At 43.4% G+C, this 18720-nt stretch overlaps 1 protein-coding gene across 1 annotated transcript in view; it reads right to left on the bottom strand.

Annotated features, from left to right (window-relative positions):
* LACC1 (laccase domain containing 1) overlaps positions 1–18720 on the bottom strand; it is a 60383-nt gene that overhangs the window by 23626 nt on the left and 18037 nt on the right. The window contains exons 2-3 of the mRNA XM_040422009.1: positions 15734–16335; positions 2710–2891 (exon numbers count right to left, since the gene is read on the bottom strand). Coding sequence (XP_040277943.1) covers positions 2710–2891; positions 15734–16319 — 768 coding nt within the window. The 5' untranslated portion in view covers positions 16320–16335. The remainder of the gene's footprint in view (positions 1–2709; positions 2892–15733; positions 16336–18720) is intronic.

Below are 18720 nucleotides of genomic sequence, written 5' to 3'. Positions count from 1 at the left end.
TACTATGTGGGGGCAAATTATTATGAGAGGGACTACTATGTGGGGGCAAATTACTAGATGGGGCAGTGTGGGGGCAAATTGCTATGTGGGGGCAGTGTGGGGGCAAATTATTATGGGAGGGACTACTATGTGGGGGCAAATTTCTATATGGGGGAAGTGTGGGGGAAACTATTGTGTGGGGGTAATTGCTATGTGGGGACAGTGTGGGGTAATTTCTATGTGGGGACAAATTACTATATGGGGCAGTGTGGGGGCAAATTACTATGTGGGGGCAGTGTGGGGGAAATTGCCATGTGGGGACAGTGTGGGGTAATTTCTATGTGGGGACAAATTACTATGTGGGGACAAATTACTATGTGGGGAAAAATTACTATGTGAGGACAAATTACTATGTGGGGGCAAATTACTATGTGGGGGCAGTGTGGGGAAATTGCTATGTGGGAACAGTGTGGGGAAATTGCTATGTGGGGGCAAATTACTATGTGGGGGCAGTGTGGGGGCAAATTAATATGTGGGGGCAGTGTGGTGGAAATTACTATGTGGGGGCAGTGTGGGGCAAATTACTGTGTGGGGGCAAACTACTATATGGGGCAGTTTGGGGGGAATTACTGTGTGGGGGCAAATTACTATGGGGGGATTACTATGTGGGGGCAGTGTGGTGGAAATTACTATATGGGGGTGTTGCTATTGGGGAGGCACTGTAGGGGCAATTCTATTATTTCTGGGGACACCATACAGGGATTATTACCTGGAGCACAATATAGGGTGTTATTATTACTGGGGGCACTCCTGGGGACATTATAGCTGCTGTGGACACTATAGGAACATTTGGGGTAATTTATCAAACTGGTGTAACGCAGAACTGGCTTAGTTGCCCATAGCAGCCAATCAGATTCCACCTTTCATATTTGACAGCTCTTTTGGAAATCCAGTTCTATTTTACACCAGTTTGATAAATTACCCCAATTATGTCTATTAGGGTCACAATTTTTTCAGCAGTATAGTTCCTGGGGCATTGGGGAGCACAACGGGCACAGTACTGGGGGTGGCAGGATGACACTGTGGGGACACCAGGATGAGGAGGTTGATGGAAAAATTGAGAAATCGAACGTGTCTGTGTTAGAAACTGTAGAGACGAGATGCGGCTGAAAGAATTTGCCATGGTGGTCTGGGTCAAATGGAGGAGAAGAGGAAAGAGAAGGTCTACATGACAGGAGATGTCACTGGATGTAAGAGGTATGTGGTGCTGTATTCTCCTCCATGTCATTTTTATTACAATTATATGTATTTTAAATTTGGCGACCAAATTTTTCAGTTTAGGACCCAATTTGGGGTATTTTTTTTTAGTCTGAAGATGTCATATGGCCTAAGAAGAGACTGTGGTGCCCATGAAGCACCGCAGCCTCTTCATACAAAAAAAATAAAGAAACTAAAATGGAGGGGGGGGCCCAAGTTGGGTAGACAGCCCCGGGCCTATCATGCACTTAATCCGCCCCTGATCTCACTGGCAAGGCTGGTATTTTAGTGGCCCTGCCGGTGCTGCTGACGCTGCTGACTGGAGGACAGGTGAGCAAATGGAGAAGGTGAGTGTTGTTTTTTTCCGCAGAAACAAAGAAGGGGGCACTAATGGGGGGCATTATTTTAACTGGGGGCACTAATGGGGTCATTATTCTAATTGGGGGCACTAATGGGGGACATTATTATTCCTGGGGGTACAAATGGGGGCATTAATTCTGGGGTGCACTAATGGGGACATTATTCTTACTGGGGTGTACTGATGGGGGCCTTACTATTACTGGGGGGCACTAATGGGGGCATTAATATTACTGGAGGGCAATAATGTGGACAGTATTAATTCTGGGGGACACTAATGGGGACATAACTATTACTGGGGGCACTAATGGGAGCATTATTAATTCTGGGCGGCACTAATGGGGGCATTAATATTATTGGGAGCCTCAGTATGATAGCGACTTAACATGTGTGTTAAGCCATGCCCATAACCACACCCCCTTTGGGTGTGGCTTAACGTGGCTGGTATTTTTTGTTGGAAAAGGTGGCAACCCTACTTGGTGCCGACACCTCATGGGGCCTCAACCTGTGCCCCTGAACATAAAAAATGCACTCACTTGACTGCAGTACGGCTGTGGCTTCGTTCCTGGCCACTTCTAATTCCCAGGGCCAGAAGGCAGCTGGATCCTATCACTACTGCAGCCAATCACAGGCGTCAGAGGTCTGCAGCTTAAATTCTACATCAGAGCCGTGGCGTAGCATTGAAGCTATGGTGACCTGTGATTGGCCGCAGTGGTCACGGGACCAGATCGCTTCCTGGTCTGGGAGTGGAGCAGCATCAGGACCTCGACAGGTGAGAGGGATTTTAACCCCTTTAATTTTATTATTATACTGAGGTTGCATGTTCATATGCAGGTGATTATTTTTTATTGATATAGCATATACTGTAACATGTTCAGCAGTACTTGACAAAATAAAAAAAAGTAATAACCATAAAGAACGAGGATCCTGTACAGCTTACAATCTTAGAGGTCATGGGGTGAAAAACATAAAGGATAAAGGTGCTTTATTTGTACAGCAGGCCTGTCAGGAAGTAGAAAATGAGGAGAATATACAGTGCCTAATGCTAAATGAGCCAGTCATTCATCCAGTATACACTGAGGAACAGTACAGTGCTAGGCCTGAAAGTGAAATTACCTTCACAGGCTTATATGTGAGAGGATCAAATCCTGCAGCCTTTCCAAGACGGCGGAGGTTTTCTGCAACAACCGCCTTTGGATCTCTTCTTTTTGAACTGCTGAACATATTTAAGGAGCTGAGGGTCAGTATAGAAGAAATGCCACCACATCGTGTAGTAAACCCATGAAGAAAGATATCCTCTGCAGACAGATGCATATTGAAAGAGAAATCAGTCAAGTGAAATTGACACTGAGAACTCAATAAAATAGGTTTTCTACTTTATATAGGTAAAGCTTCATAATTGTACAATAGACTGTCACTAGACAAAGAAAGCTGCAATAAAAAATAAAATAAATAAAATAAAAAACAAGGGAGCAAAAAACTCAAGGAAAAAAAAAAAAATCCGATCTGTCCCACCCCCTAAGGCGGCTGAAACACTACATCTTTTTCTTGTTATAAAAAAAACACCATGAAATTCTGGCAGTTTTTACAAGCTTTTTTTTTTTTTAAGTTGTTTTCAGATCCTTTCTTCCTATAGAGAAGTCTATGGGAAAAGAGATGTATCACAGGGGCTCAGGCTGGGTGATAAATCGGGTGCAGGGATAGACACTTTTGTTTATCTTTATGCCAACTTGGGTTCATTAGCTTAGTTAGAGACAGAACGTTATGCAAAAATTGTGCCACATGCCCCTTTTCCTGTGAAGCCTTGCCCCTTTGTGGTAAACCACACCCCTTTGTTAAAGAATTTCTATAAACCTAGATAGGCCAAATTGCGCCAATTTACTCTAGAGTCTAGATGAGCCACAGTGTTTGTAGGGTGCATCATAATGTCCTATTGGCCAGAATATAACATCTTACTGCAGAGTTTTTGTTCCAAAAAGAGCCATAAAAAAAAAAGCCATATTGTGAAACCAATTTTAAGGCTACTTTCACACTTGCATTTTTGCCTGATCCAGCAGGGATTAGTAAAAAAGCTTCCGTCTAGCTAATACAGCTGGCTGCATCCGTTATGAATGGATCCGGTTGTATTATCTTCAAAATAGCAATGATGGATCCAGCATTAATATCATTGTAAGGCTACTTTCACACACGCGTTTGGTGTGGATCCGTCATGGATCTGCACAGACGGATCCGTTCAGATAATACAACCGTCTGCATCCGTTCAGAACTGATCCTTTTGTATTATCTTTAACATAGCAAAAGCTGATCCGTCTTGAACACCATTGAAAGTCAATGGAGGACGGATCCGTTTTCTATTGTGCCATATTGTGTCAGTGAAAACGGATCCGTCCCCATTGACTTACATTGTGTGCCAGGAGATATCCATTTAGCTCAGTTTCATCAGACCGACACCAAAACGCTGCAAGGAGCGTTTTGGTGTCCACCTCCAAGGCTGAATGGAGGCTGAATCCAAACTGATGCATTCTGAGCGGATCCTTATCCATTCAGAATGCTTTAAGGGCAAAACTGATCCGTTTTGGACCGCTTGTGAGATCCCTGAATGGATCTCACAAACGGAAACCAAAACGCCAGTGTTAGGCCTCTTTCAGACGGGCGTTGCGGGAAAATGTGCGTTGCGGGAACACGAGTGCAAAACATTGTAATGCGTTTTGCACTCGCACGAGAAAAATCGCTCATGTTTGGTACCCAAACCCGAACTTCTTCACATTAGTTCGGGCTTGGGATCAGTGTTCTGTAGATTGTATTATTTTCCCTTATAACATGGTTATGAGGGAAAATAATAGCATTCTGAATACAGAATGCATAGTAAAATATGGCTGGAGGGGTTAAAAAAAAAATAATAATAATTTAACTCACCTTAGTCCACTTGATCGCGCAGCCCGGCATCTCCTTCTGTCTCCTTTGCTGAACAGGACCTGTGGTCACGTCACTCCGGTCATCACATGATCCATCACATGATCCATCACCATGGTAAAAGATCATGTGATGGATCATGTGATGACCGAAGTGACGTCACCACAGTTCCTGTTCAGCAAAGGAGACAGAAGGAGATGCCGGGCTGCGCGATCAAGTGGACTAAGGTGAGTTAAATTATTATTATTATTTTTTTAACCCCTCCAGCGCTATTTTACTATGCATTCTGTATTCAGAATGCTATTATTTTCCTTTATAACCATGTTATAAGGGAAAATAATAATGATCGGGTCTCCATCCCGATCATCTCCTAGCAACCGTGCGTGAAAATCGCACCGCATCCGCACTTGCTTGCGGATGCTTGCGAATTTCACGCAACCCAATTCACTTCTATGGGGCCTGCGTTGCATGAAAAATGCAGAATATAGAGCATGCTGCGATTTTCACGCAACGCAAGTGATGCGTGAAAATCACCGCTCATGTGAACAGCCCCATAGAAATGAATGGGTCAGTATTCAGTGCGGGTGCTGTGGCAAACCTAGCCACTTACAGAATGTCTTTCTTGTCTGTACCTCTTCCCCTCCCCCCTTTTCCTGTCCCATTGTTTCCCCAGCAGGGTGTTGTCTCAGGGACACTGGGAGACCAGTGTAAACCAGCTGCAGTGTCCCCCCTCAACCTCCCATCAGCCCTTGCTATTGTCTGACCCCACCTTTCCTTGTACCATAGTAATCTATGTATTGTATGTAAATGAGGCTGTTGGAGGTTTGAAACCAGGTGCGCATGCCTAGTAAAGTCAGTTGACTCCCAAACTGTGTGTCGTCCAGTCACTGGGGAAATTGTATCTTGGATATTGACCTGCTTTTTCAGCTACAAGGGGATTTAAGTGAAGATATTGAGGGTATACCGTGAAGCTCCGCAACAGGTGCAATGCGTTCAACTCACGCATCGCATCTGCGCGGAATACTCGCCCGTGTGAAAGGGGCCTAAGTCAATGGGGGACGGATCCGTTTTCTATTGTGTCCGAGTTTTACTTCCACATCCCATACTGGACAGAAAACCGCTGCTTGCAGCATTTTTCTGTTTGGTATAAGAACGCAACCAAACGGAACGGAATGAATTTTGGAGCATTCCGTTCTGTACAGTTACATTTTGTCCCATTGACAATGCATGGGGACAAAATAAAGGCGTTTTTCTCCGGTATTGAGATCCTCTGCCAGATCTCAATACTGGAAAAGTTAAACGCAGATGTGAAAGTAGCCTAAGTAAATGGGGGACGGATCCGTTTTCTATTGTGTCCGAGTTTTACTCCGTATCCCATACCCGACAGAAAACCGCAGCTTGCAGCATTTTTCTGTTTGGTATGGGAACGCAACCAAACGGAACGGAATGCATTCTGGTGTACTCCGTTCTGTACAGTTACATTTTGTCCCATTGACAATGAATAGGGACAAAATGGAAGCGTTTTTCTCCGGTATTGAGATCCTCTGCCAGATCTCAATACTGGAAAAGTTAAACACAGATGTGAAAGTAGCCTAAGACAAACTTAAATAAATGGGCGGATTCCAGGCAATCAGACCTGTTATCATGATAATTTTCTTTCTGGGAAAAATGAACACAAGTACATTGACTTCTCTAGTGTACTGGAATTTAGGAGTGTACTCAGTATAAGGCCTCATGCACACGACCGTTTTTCGGGTCCGCATCTGAGCCGGTTTTTGCGGCTCTGGTGCGGACCCATTCACTTCACTGGGGCCGCAAAAGATGCAGACAGCACTCCGTGTGCTGTCCACATCCTTTGCTCTGTTCCGTGGCTCCCTCAAAAAAAAATATAGCATGTCCTATTCTTGTCCGTTTTGCGGACAAGAATAGGCATTCTACAATGGGCCGCCCGTTCCGTTCCGCAAATTGCGGAAGGCACACGGCGGCTTCCGTTTTTGCGGATCCGCGGTTTGAGGAATGCAAAAAAAGGCACGGTCATGGTCATGAGGCCTAAGGATAAAAACAATCATTTTCCTCACACGTCAGTGTTTTGGTCAGTGATTTCCATCAGTCATTGTGAGCCAAAAGCAGGACTAGAGCCTCCACAGACATAAGGTATAAGGGAGAGATCTGCACCTGTTCTGTGTTTAGAGATGCACCTGGTTTTGGCTCAAAATCACTGATGGAAATCACTGACCAAAACAATGACGTGTGAATGAGGCATAAGGCCTCATGCACTCGACTGTATTTTCTATCCGTGTCCATTCCATTTTTTTTTTGCGGACTGTATGCAAAACTATTCCTTTTAATGGGTCCGCAAAAAAAACAGAAGGTACTCCATGTGCATCCCGTTACCGTATGTCCTTATTTTCCGTTCTGCAAAAAAATAGAACATGTCCTATTATTGTCCGCATTACGGACAAGGATAGTACTGTTCTATTAGGGGCCAGCTGTTCCATTCCGCAAAATATGGAATACACATGGACGTCATCCGTATTGTTTGCGGATCCGTTTTTTGCGGACCTCAAAATACATACGGTCGTGTGCATGAGGCCTAACACATATGCCCAGGTCACTTACAGCTGTATGTGCTGAGGTCTATAGAAAGGTAAAGCAATTAAATCTATTTACAGTGGTATAGCACCATCTGCAGGATGTTAAGAAGAATGCATCCAATAACCGACAAACAAAGAAATCCCACACTAAGGCCTCTTGCACACGACCGTATGGCTTTTTAAGTATTTTGCAGGTCGCAAAAAATTCGGATGACGTCCGTGTGCATTCCGTATTTTGCGGAACGGAACAGCTGGCCCCTGATAGAATAGTACTATCTTTGTCCGTTATGCGGACAATAATAGGACATGTTCTATCTTTGAACGCAACGGAAAAACGTAAATACGGAAACGGAAGGCATATGGAGTACCATCTGTTTATTTTTGAGTCCATTGAAATGAATCTTTCCGTATATGGTCCGTATGTGGAACGCAAAAAATGGAACGGAAACGGGGAAAAAAACGTTCCTGTGCAAGAGGCCTAAGTGGATGCTTTTGTAAGTAACATAGTAACATAGTAACATAGTACATAAGGCCGAAAAAAGACATTTGTCCATCCAGTTCGGCCTGTCATCCTACAAGTTGATCCAGAGGAAGGCAAAAAAAAACCCTGTGAGGTAGAAGCCAATTTTCCTCACTTTAGGGGAATAAAAAATTCCTTCCCGACTCCAATCAGGCAATCAGAATAACTCCCTGGATCAACGACCCCTCTCTAGTAGCTATAGCCTGTAATATTATTACACTCCAGAAATACATCCAGGCCCCTCTTGAATTCCTTTATTGTACTCACCATCACCACCTCCTCAGGCAGAGAGTTCCATAGTCTCACTGCTCTTACCGTAAAGAACCCTTTTCTATGTTTGTGTACAAACCTTCTTTCCTCCAAACGCAGAGGATGTCCCCTCGTCACAGTCACAGTCCTGGGGATAAATAGATGATGGGATAGATCTCTGTACTGCCCCCTGATATATTTATACATAGTAATTAGATCTCCCCTCAGTCGTCTTTTTTCTAACGTGAATAACCCTAATTTTGATAATCTTTCAGGGTACTGTAGTTGCCCCATTCCAGTTATTACTTTAGTTGCCCTCCTCTGGACCCTCTCCAGCTCTGCTATGTCTGCCTTGTTTACAGGAGCCCAGAACTGTACACAGTACTCCATGTGTGGTCTGACCAGTGATTTGTAAAGTAGTAGGAATATGTTCTCATCACGGGCATCTATGCCCCTTTTGATGCAACCCATTATCTTATTGGCCTTGGCAGCCGCTGCCTGACACTGTTTTTTGCAGCTTAGTTTGCTGTTTATTAAAATTCCTAGATCCTTTTCCATGTCAGTGTTACCGAGTGTTTTACCATTTAGTATGTACGGGTGACTTGCATTATTCCTTCCCATGTGCATAACTTTACATTTCTCAGTGTTAAACCTCATCTGCCACTTATCTGCCCAAGCCTCCAATCTATCCAGATCCCTCTGTAGTAGTATACTGTCCTCTTCAGTGTTAATTACTTTACACAGTTTAGTGTCATCTGCGAAAATTGATATTTTACTATGCAAGCCTTCTACAAGATCATTAATAAATATATTGAAGAGAATAGGGCCCAATACTGACCCCTGAGGTACTCCACTAGTGACAGTGACCCAATCTGAGTATGTACCGTTAATAACCACCCTCTGTTTTCTATCATTGAGCCAGTTACTTACCCACTTACAAACGTTTTCTCCGAGTCCGAGCATTCTCATTTTATATACTAACCTTTTATGAGGTACAGTGTCAAATGCTTTGGAGAAGTCCAGATACACGACATCCATTGATTCGCCGCTGTCAAGTCTAGTACTTACCTCCTCATAGAAACTGATTAAATTAGTTTGACATGACCGATCCCTCACGAAGCCATGCTGATATGGCGTTATTTGCTTATTTCCCATAAGATGCTCTAACATAGCATCTCTCAGAAAACCTTCAAACAGTTTACCCACAACAGATGTTAAACTTACCGGCCTATAGTTTCCAGGCTCTGTTTTTGGACCCTTTTTGAATATTGGCACCACATTTGCCATGAGCCAATCCTGTGGGACATTCCCTGTCAGTACAGAGTCCGCAAATATCAGAAATAAGGGTCTGGCTATGACATTACTTAATTCCCTTAGGATACGGGGGTGTATGCCATCCGGTCCTGGCGATTTGTCTATTTTGATCTTTTTAAGTCGCTGTTGTACTTCTTCCTGGGTCAGACAGGACACTTTTAATGGCGAATTTATTTCAGCATTCAGCATTTCATCTGACAGTTTATTTTCCTCAGTGAATACATTGGAGAAAAAAATATTTAACAGCTTTGCTTTCTCCTCGTCGCTCTCTGCGACTCCCCCCTCATTACTCTTTAAAGGGCCGACACCTTCAGATTTATACTTTTTAACATTTATATAATTGAAGAACATTTTAGGGTTAGTTTTACTCTGTTTGGCAATTAATCTCTCGGTCTCTAGTTTGGCCGCTTTTATTTGTTTTTTACATGTTCTGTTTTTTTTCCTTATAGTTTTTCAGTGCTTCCGTGCTACCCTCCTGTTTTAGGGTTTTATATGCTTTCTTTTTGTCATTTATTGCTTTCTTTACAGTTCTGTTTATCCACATTGGTTTCTTTTTGTTCCTTAACCTTTTATTCCCATACGGTATGTACCTCTCACAATGAGATTTTAGGATGTTTTTAAAGATATCCCATTTTTTGGCTGTATTTTTATTTTTGAGGACTTTGTCCCAGTTAGTTAGGCCTATGGCCTCTCTTAGTTGGCTAAATTTAGCTTTTTTGAAGTTTGGTATTTTTGTTTCTCCCTGTAGAAACGCTCTTTTGAATGATAATTGGAAGGTTATTACTTTATGGTCACTATTTCCCAGGTGTCCCCCAACCTGCACGTCTGTTGTTCTGTCAGGTCTATTGGTTAATATTAAGTCCAGTATGGCCGTCCCTCTAGTCGGGTCCTGAACCAGTTGGGAGAGATAATGGTCTTTGGTTATTGCCAAGAATCTGTTTCCTTTATGAGATATACAAGTTTCAGTTTCCCAGTCTATATCTGGGTAGTTGAAGTCCCCCATAATAACCACCTCATTATGATTTGCCGCCTTGTCTATCTCGTTTAGTAGTAGATTTTCTGTGGACTCTGGTATATTAGGTGGTTTATAGTAGACTCCTATTAGTAATTTATTGTTGTTTTTAGCTCCATGTATCTCTACCCACAGTGACTCCACATGTTCATGTCCCTCACTTATATCTTCACGGAGTGTGGGCTCTAGACAAGATTTTACATAAAGGCAGACCCCTCCACCTCTCCGGTTTTGACGATCCTTTCTGAACAGACTGTAACCTTGTACATTAACTGCCCAGTCATAGCTATCATCCAGCCATGTCTCAGTTATTCCCACTATGTCATAGTCCTCCTCACACATCACTAATTCCAGTTCACCAGTTTTATTAGTCAGACTTCTGGCATTAGTATACATACATATGAGAGGTTTATGTATATTTTTTACCCTACACCTTTCCTTCTGAACTGTTCTTGTCCCTCCTTCCATTTCTCCCCCAGTCCCACTACCTTGCCCCCGGTCTCTATCTGCACTATCTTCCCCTTCTATAGTGTAATTACCCTCCCCCCCAGTCCCTAGTTTAAACACTCCTCCAACCTTCTAGCCATCTTCTTCCCCAACACAGCTGCTCCTTCCCCATTGAGGTGCAGCCCGTCCCTACGATAGAGGCTGTAGCCGACAGCGAAGTCGGCCCAGTTCTCCAGGAACCCAAACCCCTCCATCCTACACCAGTTCTTGAGCCACTTGTTAATTTCCCTAATCTCCCGCTGCCTTTCTTGTGTGGCCCGTGGTACCGGTAGTATTTCGGAAAATACTACCTTTGAGGTCCTTGCCCTAAGCTTTTGCCCTAAATCCCTGAAATCATTTTTAAGGACTCTCCACCTACCCCTAACTTTGTCATTGGTTCCGATATGGACCATGACCGCTGGATCTTCTCCAGCCCCTCCCAGTAATCTGTCAACCCGATCCGCGATATGTCGAACTCTAGCGCCAGGAAGACAGCACACTGTTCGGCGATCACGGTCTTTGTGACAGATTTCCCTATCTGTTCCCCTAATAATTGAGTCTCCCACTACCAGCACCTGTCTGGCCTGCCCTGCTCTCCTGGTCCCCTGCTTACCGGAGCTGACATTCCCCTGACTGGCAGAGGAAGTGTCCGGCTGCGGCAGTGCCGTCCCTGGACTGACATCCCCCTCATCTGCCAAACGTGCAAACTTGTTGGGGTGTGTCAGATCAGGGCTAGCCTCCCTGGCACTCTTCCCTCTACCCCGCTTTCTAAATGTTACCCAGCTAGCTACCTCACTTTCCTCAGCCTCCTCTCTGTCACCCTCTCCCTCATCTACCCCAAAGAGTGCTTGCTCGGTGAGAAGCAAACTTTTTTGCAAATTGTCAATGCCTCTCAGTGTTGCAACTTGCCCATTTAGAGACTCGATTAGCGATTCCAAACGGGTAATTTGCTCACATCTTGAACAAAGAAATTCACCCTGGAACGGCTGTTCCAGGACTGCATACATCATGCAAGATGTGCACTGGACTGCGTTGTCAATTGTGCAACACATACTAAATGGGGATTACACCACAAAAGAAAAAAATACAATACAATGTAGTAATAATATACAGGCTAATTGCAGTCCCCCTCCGAAGTCCCTGAATCTAAAGTCACTTAATCTTAAGTCACACACTTACACAACCACGCGTCGCGGTCAAACTCGCGTTATATATCTGCTTATATTAATATAAATGCAGCTCACTGCACCAGCCTGGTTTGCTTCCCCTCTGGAATCAAAAAGGCTGTGCTGTTCTTACTGCTGAGTTTTTAAAGTCTCCTAATTAGACAGCCACACCCTAATTAAACAGCCACACCCTAATTGCTCACCTGTGCAACCCCTGGAGAAAGGAAAAAAAAAGTGTTATCACAGCACAAAATACAGTCAAACACAGCCACTTATCAATGTCCACAAATAATTTAGCTCTCAGATACTCCCTCACTTAATCTTAAGTCACACACTTAATCAACCACACTTAATCAACCACGCGTCGCGGTCAAACTCGCGTTATATATCTGCTTATATTAATATAAATGCAGCTCACTGCACCAGCCTGGTTTGCTTCCCCTCTGGAATCAAAAAGTGACTTTCCTTAAAAGGTAAATCTGTCACTGGGAAAATGCAGTGTAATCTGCAGGGAGCATGTTATAGAGCAGGAGGAGCTGAGCAGATTGTTATATAGTTTTGTGAGAAAAGATTCAGTGTAATCTGTATATAATTAATTTATATTCCTGCTCCTTCTGGTCTTTGAAGTCCAGTAGATGGTCCTATCAGTGACTGGCAGCTATCTCTGTACACACCGTCATGGAGGGAAGGCTGTCAATCACTGATAGGACCATCTCCTTGACTTCAGAGCCCAGAATGAGCAGGAATTTAAATAAATGAAATACAAGTTAGGGCTCATTCACATGACCGTATGAATGAGTCCACATCCGTTCTGCAATTTTTTGCGGAACGGGTGCGGACCCATTCATTTCAATGGGGCCGCAAAAGATGCAGGCAGCACACCGTGTATTGTCTGAATCCGTTGTTCCGTTCCACGGCCCCGCAAAAAATATAGAGCATGTCCTATTGCGGACAAGAATAGGCATTTTCTATGAGAGTGACGGCCATGTGCGGTCCGCAAATTGCGGAACGCACACAAGCTGGTATCCGTGTTTTGCGTATCCGCAATTTGCGGACCGCAAAATACATACGGTCGTGTGAATGAGCCCTTATACTAAATCTTTTCCCATAAATCTATATATAAATCTGCTCAGCTTCTCCTGCTCTATAACCTGCTGTCTGCAGACTGTACTGCATTTTCATGGTGACAGGTTTTCATTAAAGGGAGCCTGTCAGCTTCTTTTAGCCTATTAAACTAATCACAGTTGCATGTAGGGTTTTTCTAGACAATTTAAACTACCTTTCCTTTGCAGATGATCTCTTGTGGCACTGGGCAAAAATAGCATATTTTAAAAATGTGCAATTTGGAATTTTACAGCACCAAAGAGGGTCCCTTGCCCCTAGGTTCACCTAAGTTCTCTCTCTGTTGTCAGTAAGTCCCTAGTGCCCTTGTTGACTGACAGGCAAAGTGTCTGAATTCTGCTCTCCACTGGCCCCCTAATCTCACATCTGCACCATGAGCCAGAATTTTGGCACAGAATCTCGTTAGTGCCCAGGAGAGAAAACCTGTACTGTGCAAGCGCTAAAATGCTGTGCAGGTGTGAAATCATGGGACCAGGCAAGAGCAGGATGAAGATGTGCTTCCCCAGGCGTGAGCCTGCTCTTGGTACTCCAAACATCTAATCTGCATATTTAAAAAAAAATAATTCTCAACACTACAATTATAATTAGATTAATAGGCTAAAATATGCTGACAGATTCCCTTTAAAATCTGTTCTATCCCACTGAAAACGATAAGTGGAGGGAATGATAACCAGGCGGGCAGAGAAGACATGAAGCCCTTGGGGCCTTCTACAACCTTGGCAAGACAGATGATGTTTTTCTTATTACCATGACAACGTGCTAGTGTACTATTCATGTAGATTTCATTAATACGTCTCCTAGCATGTAATTAATATTTTAGCAAATACTATATTTACCAATTACCACCCATGCATTTTTTTAATTCTCCCTAATTAGTTGTATGCTAATGATCTGAAGGTATAAGTAGACTCTTTCACGCAAAGGGCCTTGTAACCATTCCCTTGTGGGGTGCCATAGTTTTGGGAGATAGTTCAGCAAGTTCAAAGGTTTTTCTGGGATTTTCACTAGAGAACATGGTCCAGCCAGTCACTGTTAAGGTAGTTTCACACTAGCTTTAATGGCTCTTCGACAGGCTGTTCAGGCAGAGAACAGCCTGCTGGAGCTCTCTGGATCCAGTATAGCTGCACGCGGCGGTTTTTGTCAGGCCGAATCCCAGCATATTTGCTTGGTAGCAGCTGGATCTCCGCCAGATCCCATTATAGTCTATGGGGTCGGCGGACATGCTGTAACATCTAAGCCAGAACAGCCTGCTGGAGAGCTCCTAAAGTGTAGCTTTCATTCTTTTCTTTTTCTTTTTCTTTTTTGTAATGTGTAGGAGCAGTGATACTGACCATTTTTGTAATATACTTTAATTACTGAAAATTTCAATTTGAAAAATAGCTATAAAGTGGCCCATTTTATGCATTAGCAACGCTCCTCTGTCTTCTGCATTAGCAACGCTCCACACTGACTGCTGCTGCCTCTCTCCTCATTTTTATATACAGTATAGAGAGAAAGAGACAGTGAGGGCAGCAGCAGTCAGGGTTCAGCGCGTCTCCACAGTGAAGTAAACAGAAGACAGAGCATTGCTAAATGCAGAAAATGGGCCACTTTAGAGCTATTTCAGTAATTAAAGCATATTACAAAAATGGTCAATATTACTGCCCATACACATTACAAAAAATAATAAAGAATGAAAGTTACACTTTAACTCAGATGTGAAAGAGGCCTTTAGCCTCTCCATTGAAAGGTGATCCCAAATGAAAGAGGATTTTTCGATATTTTCATATTGATGGCCTATCCTCAAATTAGGTCATCAATATGAGATCAGCAGGTGTCTGACTCCCGACACCCCTGCTGATCAGCTGTATGAAGAGGCTATGGCACTCCGTGAGTGCTTAGGTCTCTTCCTACGCTATGTGACATCATGACCTTTGGTCACATGACCTAGGCACAGCTCAGTCGCATGCAGCTGAGCTGCGATACCAAGCACAGCTGCTATCAAATGGACAAGTCTGTGCTTGGTAAGCTGCGAGGAGGCCTAAGCAATCACCGGAGCTTCCTCAAACAGTGGATCATCGGGGATGCTGGGAGTCGGACTCGGACCCTCGCCGATCTCATATTGATGACCTAGTCTGAGGATAGGCCACCAAGATGAAAATCCTAAAAAAAACTTTAATCTGCACATGGTATCACCTTTCAGTGGAAAAGCTAACAGTGACAGTGAGTGGCTGGACTATGCTCTCTAGTGAAATTGTATCTTTATTTGTAATGCTTATTTTGCTATTTTTCTTCTGTTCTCTGAATATGAATATGTTTGTAGGCCTGGTGGAGTGCAGCAGTCACATCACAAGGATCTTGTATTCAGGAGAGAGGATAGTTTTCCTTATTCCTGTTACAACTAAAGAAAAAAATCCCCATAAGATTTGCAAAAAATAGAATGAATCAACTATTCCTGTAAATGATCTTCAGGTTGCACCTGTGCTTCTATGTGGCACTCAAACACTATAAACCCCACAGTATAATTATACCAGCAGTGCCCATGCAATGCCTGACAATGGTTCTTGGTACATTTACAAGAAGATTTTTGTAGCCAGGTGAACCAGTTCTGTAATAAATTACTTAAGCTCTGTTACCTTTTAGTAAGTGCCAGACAAAAATATTTCCTTGATGACATGACGAGTCCTCAACTCCACCTTTGTTTATTCTCTGTCTACCCTAAGGCATTAATGCCAACATCAATAAACCCAACATATAAGGGCTATAGTATTTAAACCTTATTTACCTGGTATTCTCTGTGATTTAAGGACGATCAGCACCCCATTTAGACTTGGGAGGCTTTGTAGGTATGACTTGATGTTTCTTCTTGCAAGTTCTTTGGGGTCCTCATCAGGCAATTCATTCTTGTCTGGTTCTGTGCCACATAGCTGGTTAATGTTCTCACTCGTATGATGTACATTATAACACTCCAGTGTGAATTTATACACAGCAGTAAAAAGCTGTTCTACGTATACATCCATTTCTAGCTTCCTCTGCTGGGGCAGAATAATTAGTGCAGTGCTTTTGTCCAGTTCATCTATTTCTTGTTTGATAGTATACAGTATACCAGCCAAATTTGTGTCCTTTACAATCTTATATCCATTTTTAAAGCTATCAAGGTAAGTTTCTGGTATATCAAAAAGTTTATCTGAATTATTTTCCTTATATATAGGATCTTGGTCGCACATGAAGTAGGTGAATGGTATGTTGGTGCCATAGTGTTTTTCATTAATACTCCTGATGTGCTGTAAAGCTTTGTCTCTGTTGAGGCTATTACCTTCGTCAAAAAGGTGGATCAGTACTATTTCTTCCTTGCAAGTTTCTTTAACCATTGTTGTCCTGTGATGTCTAAAAGACAAAATAGTTTCATTTCAAAAAATAGCCCAGGTCAAACTGAAAAAGTGTAAAAAAAATGTCATCTTTATAAAACATTTCAGACCAAAACGTACAGATAGTAGTAACGGCATAGTGTGTCTTCCTGAGCCTTAGTTCTTGAATCTTCAATGAGTTTTAATATTTAATAAATTTCAAGGAATATAATCTGATCCAGCATTAAAGGGGTTGTCTCATCTCAGACAATGGGGGCATCTCACTAGGAAATGCCCCCACTGTCTGATAGGTGCGGGACCCACCCCTATATCGAGAATGGAGCCCTGAAAGTGGTGGAGGGCACATTGCGCATGAACAACCTCCCTCCATTGATTTTCTATGGGGCCGCCGAAAATAGCCGAGCGCTGGCTCAGCTATTTCCGTCAGGCCCATAGAAGTGAATAGGAGCGGTGGCCGGTCATGCGCACTGTGCTCCCATTCACTTCTATGGGGGAAGTGCTTGGTGGTGGCCAGACCGGGGTCCTCCAGCCACCACTTTGTGGGGCACCATTCCTAATATAGGCTGGGGTCCCAGCGGTGGGATCCGCGCATATAAGACAATGGGGGCATATCCTAGAGATATACGCCCCCCATTATCTGAGATGAGACAACCCCTTTAAGCAAATATCAAAGAAATAAGTAAAAGAACGAAACATAGAGGCTGGTTTCACATCACTGTTTCATTTTCCGTTCTTCTGACCGTCAGAAGAACTGGAAGCAAAAAGCAGATCCTGTAAAAAACAGATCCTGTTGCATCCATTATGCACATTTGGAATCCATTTTACCCATTTCCATCTGAGATTTTTATTGAATTTTTTTGATGGAAGAAAAGTCCTGAATGCAGTACTTTTCAAGGTAATCTGTCATTTGTCCTCTCCTGTGTTAACTGTTTTGGTTCTTGTTTTGCACAGATTTGTATATATTGCCAGATTTCTGTGGCACTGTATGCCTCAAAAATTTTATGTTTGATTGTACAGCTTTGTGCATATACCATTCCCCTTTTCTCCTTACCTCAATGTCTTCTTGTCTCTAGAGAATCCCCTTTGCTTTCTGACATGTGTCGAAATTGGGAAAAGCAACTCAAACTCACCCATCAAGCTTTAAAGGCCCCCCATACACAGGCTATTGTTGGGAAAACCCACAGTTTTCAGCAGGATCAGCCAATAATCTAATGTGGATGGGGAGAGAAGGATTGGGTATGTTGGAGTCTGGCAGTGATTTTTTTCCTCTATCCCCATTAAAAATATATATATACTCAGCCAAGCCGAGTGTGTATAAGCGTGTGGTAGCCAGTTGTTGGCTGAATGAGTGCTTGACCAACTGATATTAAGGATCTATGCACCTTAAAGGGGTTGTACAGCGATTTATATTGATGATCCTCAAGATAGGTCTTCAATATCTGATCGGCGGGGGTCCGACACCCAGCACCCCTGCCAATCAGCTGTTTGAAGAGGAGGAGGTGCTCCCTGCTGAGCCGATTTCTGTTCATTACACTACACTTTGTCTCGGAATTGCAGTGTAATGACGAGTGCCTGCTCTATTCACTTGAATGGAGTGAGCATTTGTAATTTCACTACCCCACCGCTCCGCAAGGAGACAATGCATAGTGTAAAGGCCAGGAAGCGGCGCTCGCATTGAACACTTCCTCCTCGTCAAAAAGCTGATCGGCAGGGGTGCCAGCCGATCAGATATTGATGACCTATCCTGAGGATAAAAATAAATATAATAAAATAATAAAACATGTTATGCTCACGTGTTTCTCCACCATCAGACCTCTGCTCACAGCCCCAATCAGACCTCGGAACAGACCCCCAATGTTAATAAGTCCTTCAATCAGACCTCTGATCAGATCTACATATTAATAAGTCCCCCAATCAGACCTCAGATTAGCCCTATATATTAATAAATCCCCCAATCAGACCTCAGATTAGACCTCAATAGGTCCCCCAATTAGACCTCAGATCAGACCTCCATGTGAATGACCCCTATGCTCAGATCAGATTAAAAAAAAAAATCTACTTACCTCTCCTGCTCTGGATGCTGCTTCCACTTCTGTCATCTAGTGCTTTTCTTCTTTCTGCCACACACTGTGCCGTAACCTGATGCGCACAGCGTGAGGTCACAGTAACAGCACAGCGAGCGGCCAAGGAAGACCAGAAAGCAGTGAGTACAGCGCCCGGGGAGCGCTGCATTCATCGCTTCCCGATCCTCCTGTACTACTTCCATAATAGAAGCGCTCATTAGTATTCGCCCCATAAGACGCAATGACATTTCCCCCCCCATTTTTTTTTTGGGGGGGGGGTGCGTCTTATAGGGCGAAATATATGGTAATATAACAACCCAGAAGTTGATTACACAATGCTG

The sequence above is a fragment of the Bufo bufo genome, chromosome 3, assembly GCF_905171765.1.
Source record: "Bufo bufo chromosome 3, aBufBuf1.1, whole genome shotgun sequence".
Taxonomy (NCBI): Eukaryota; Metazoa; Chordata; class Amphibia; order Anura; family Bufonidae; genus Bufo; species Bufo bufo.
The sequence above is the reverse complement of the archived record's forward strand: the minus strand, read 5'-3'. Positions and strand labels throughout refer to the sequence as shown.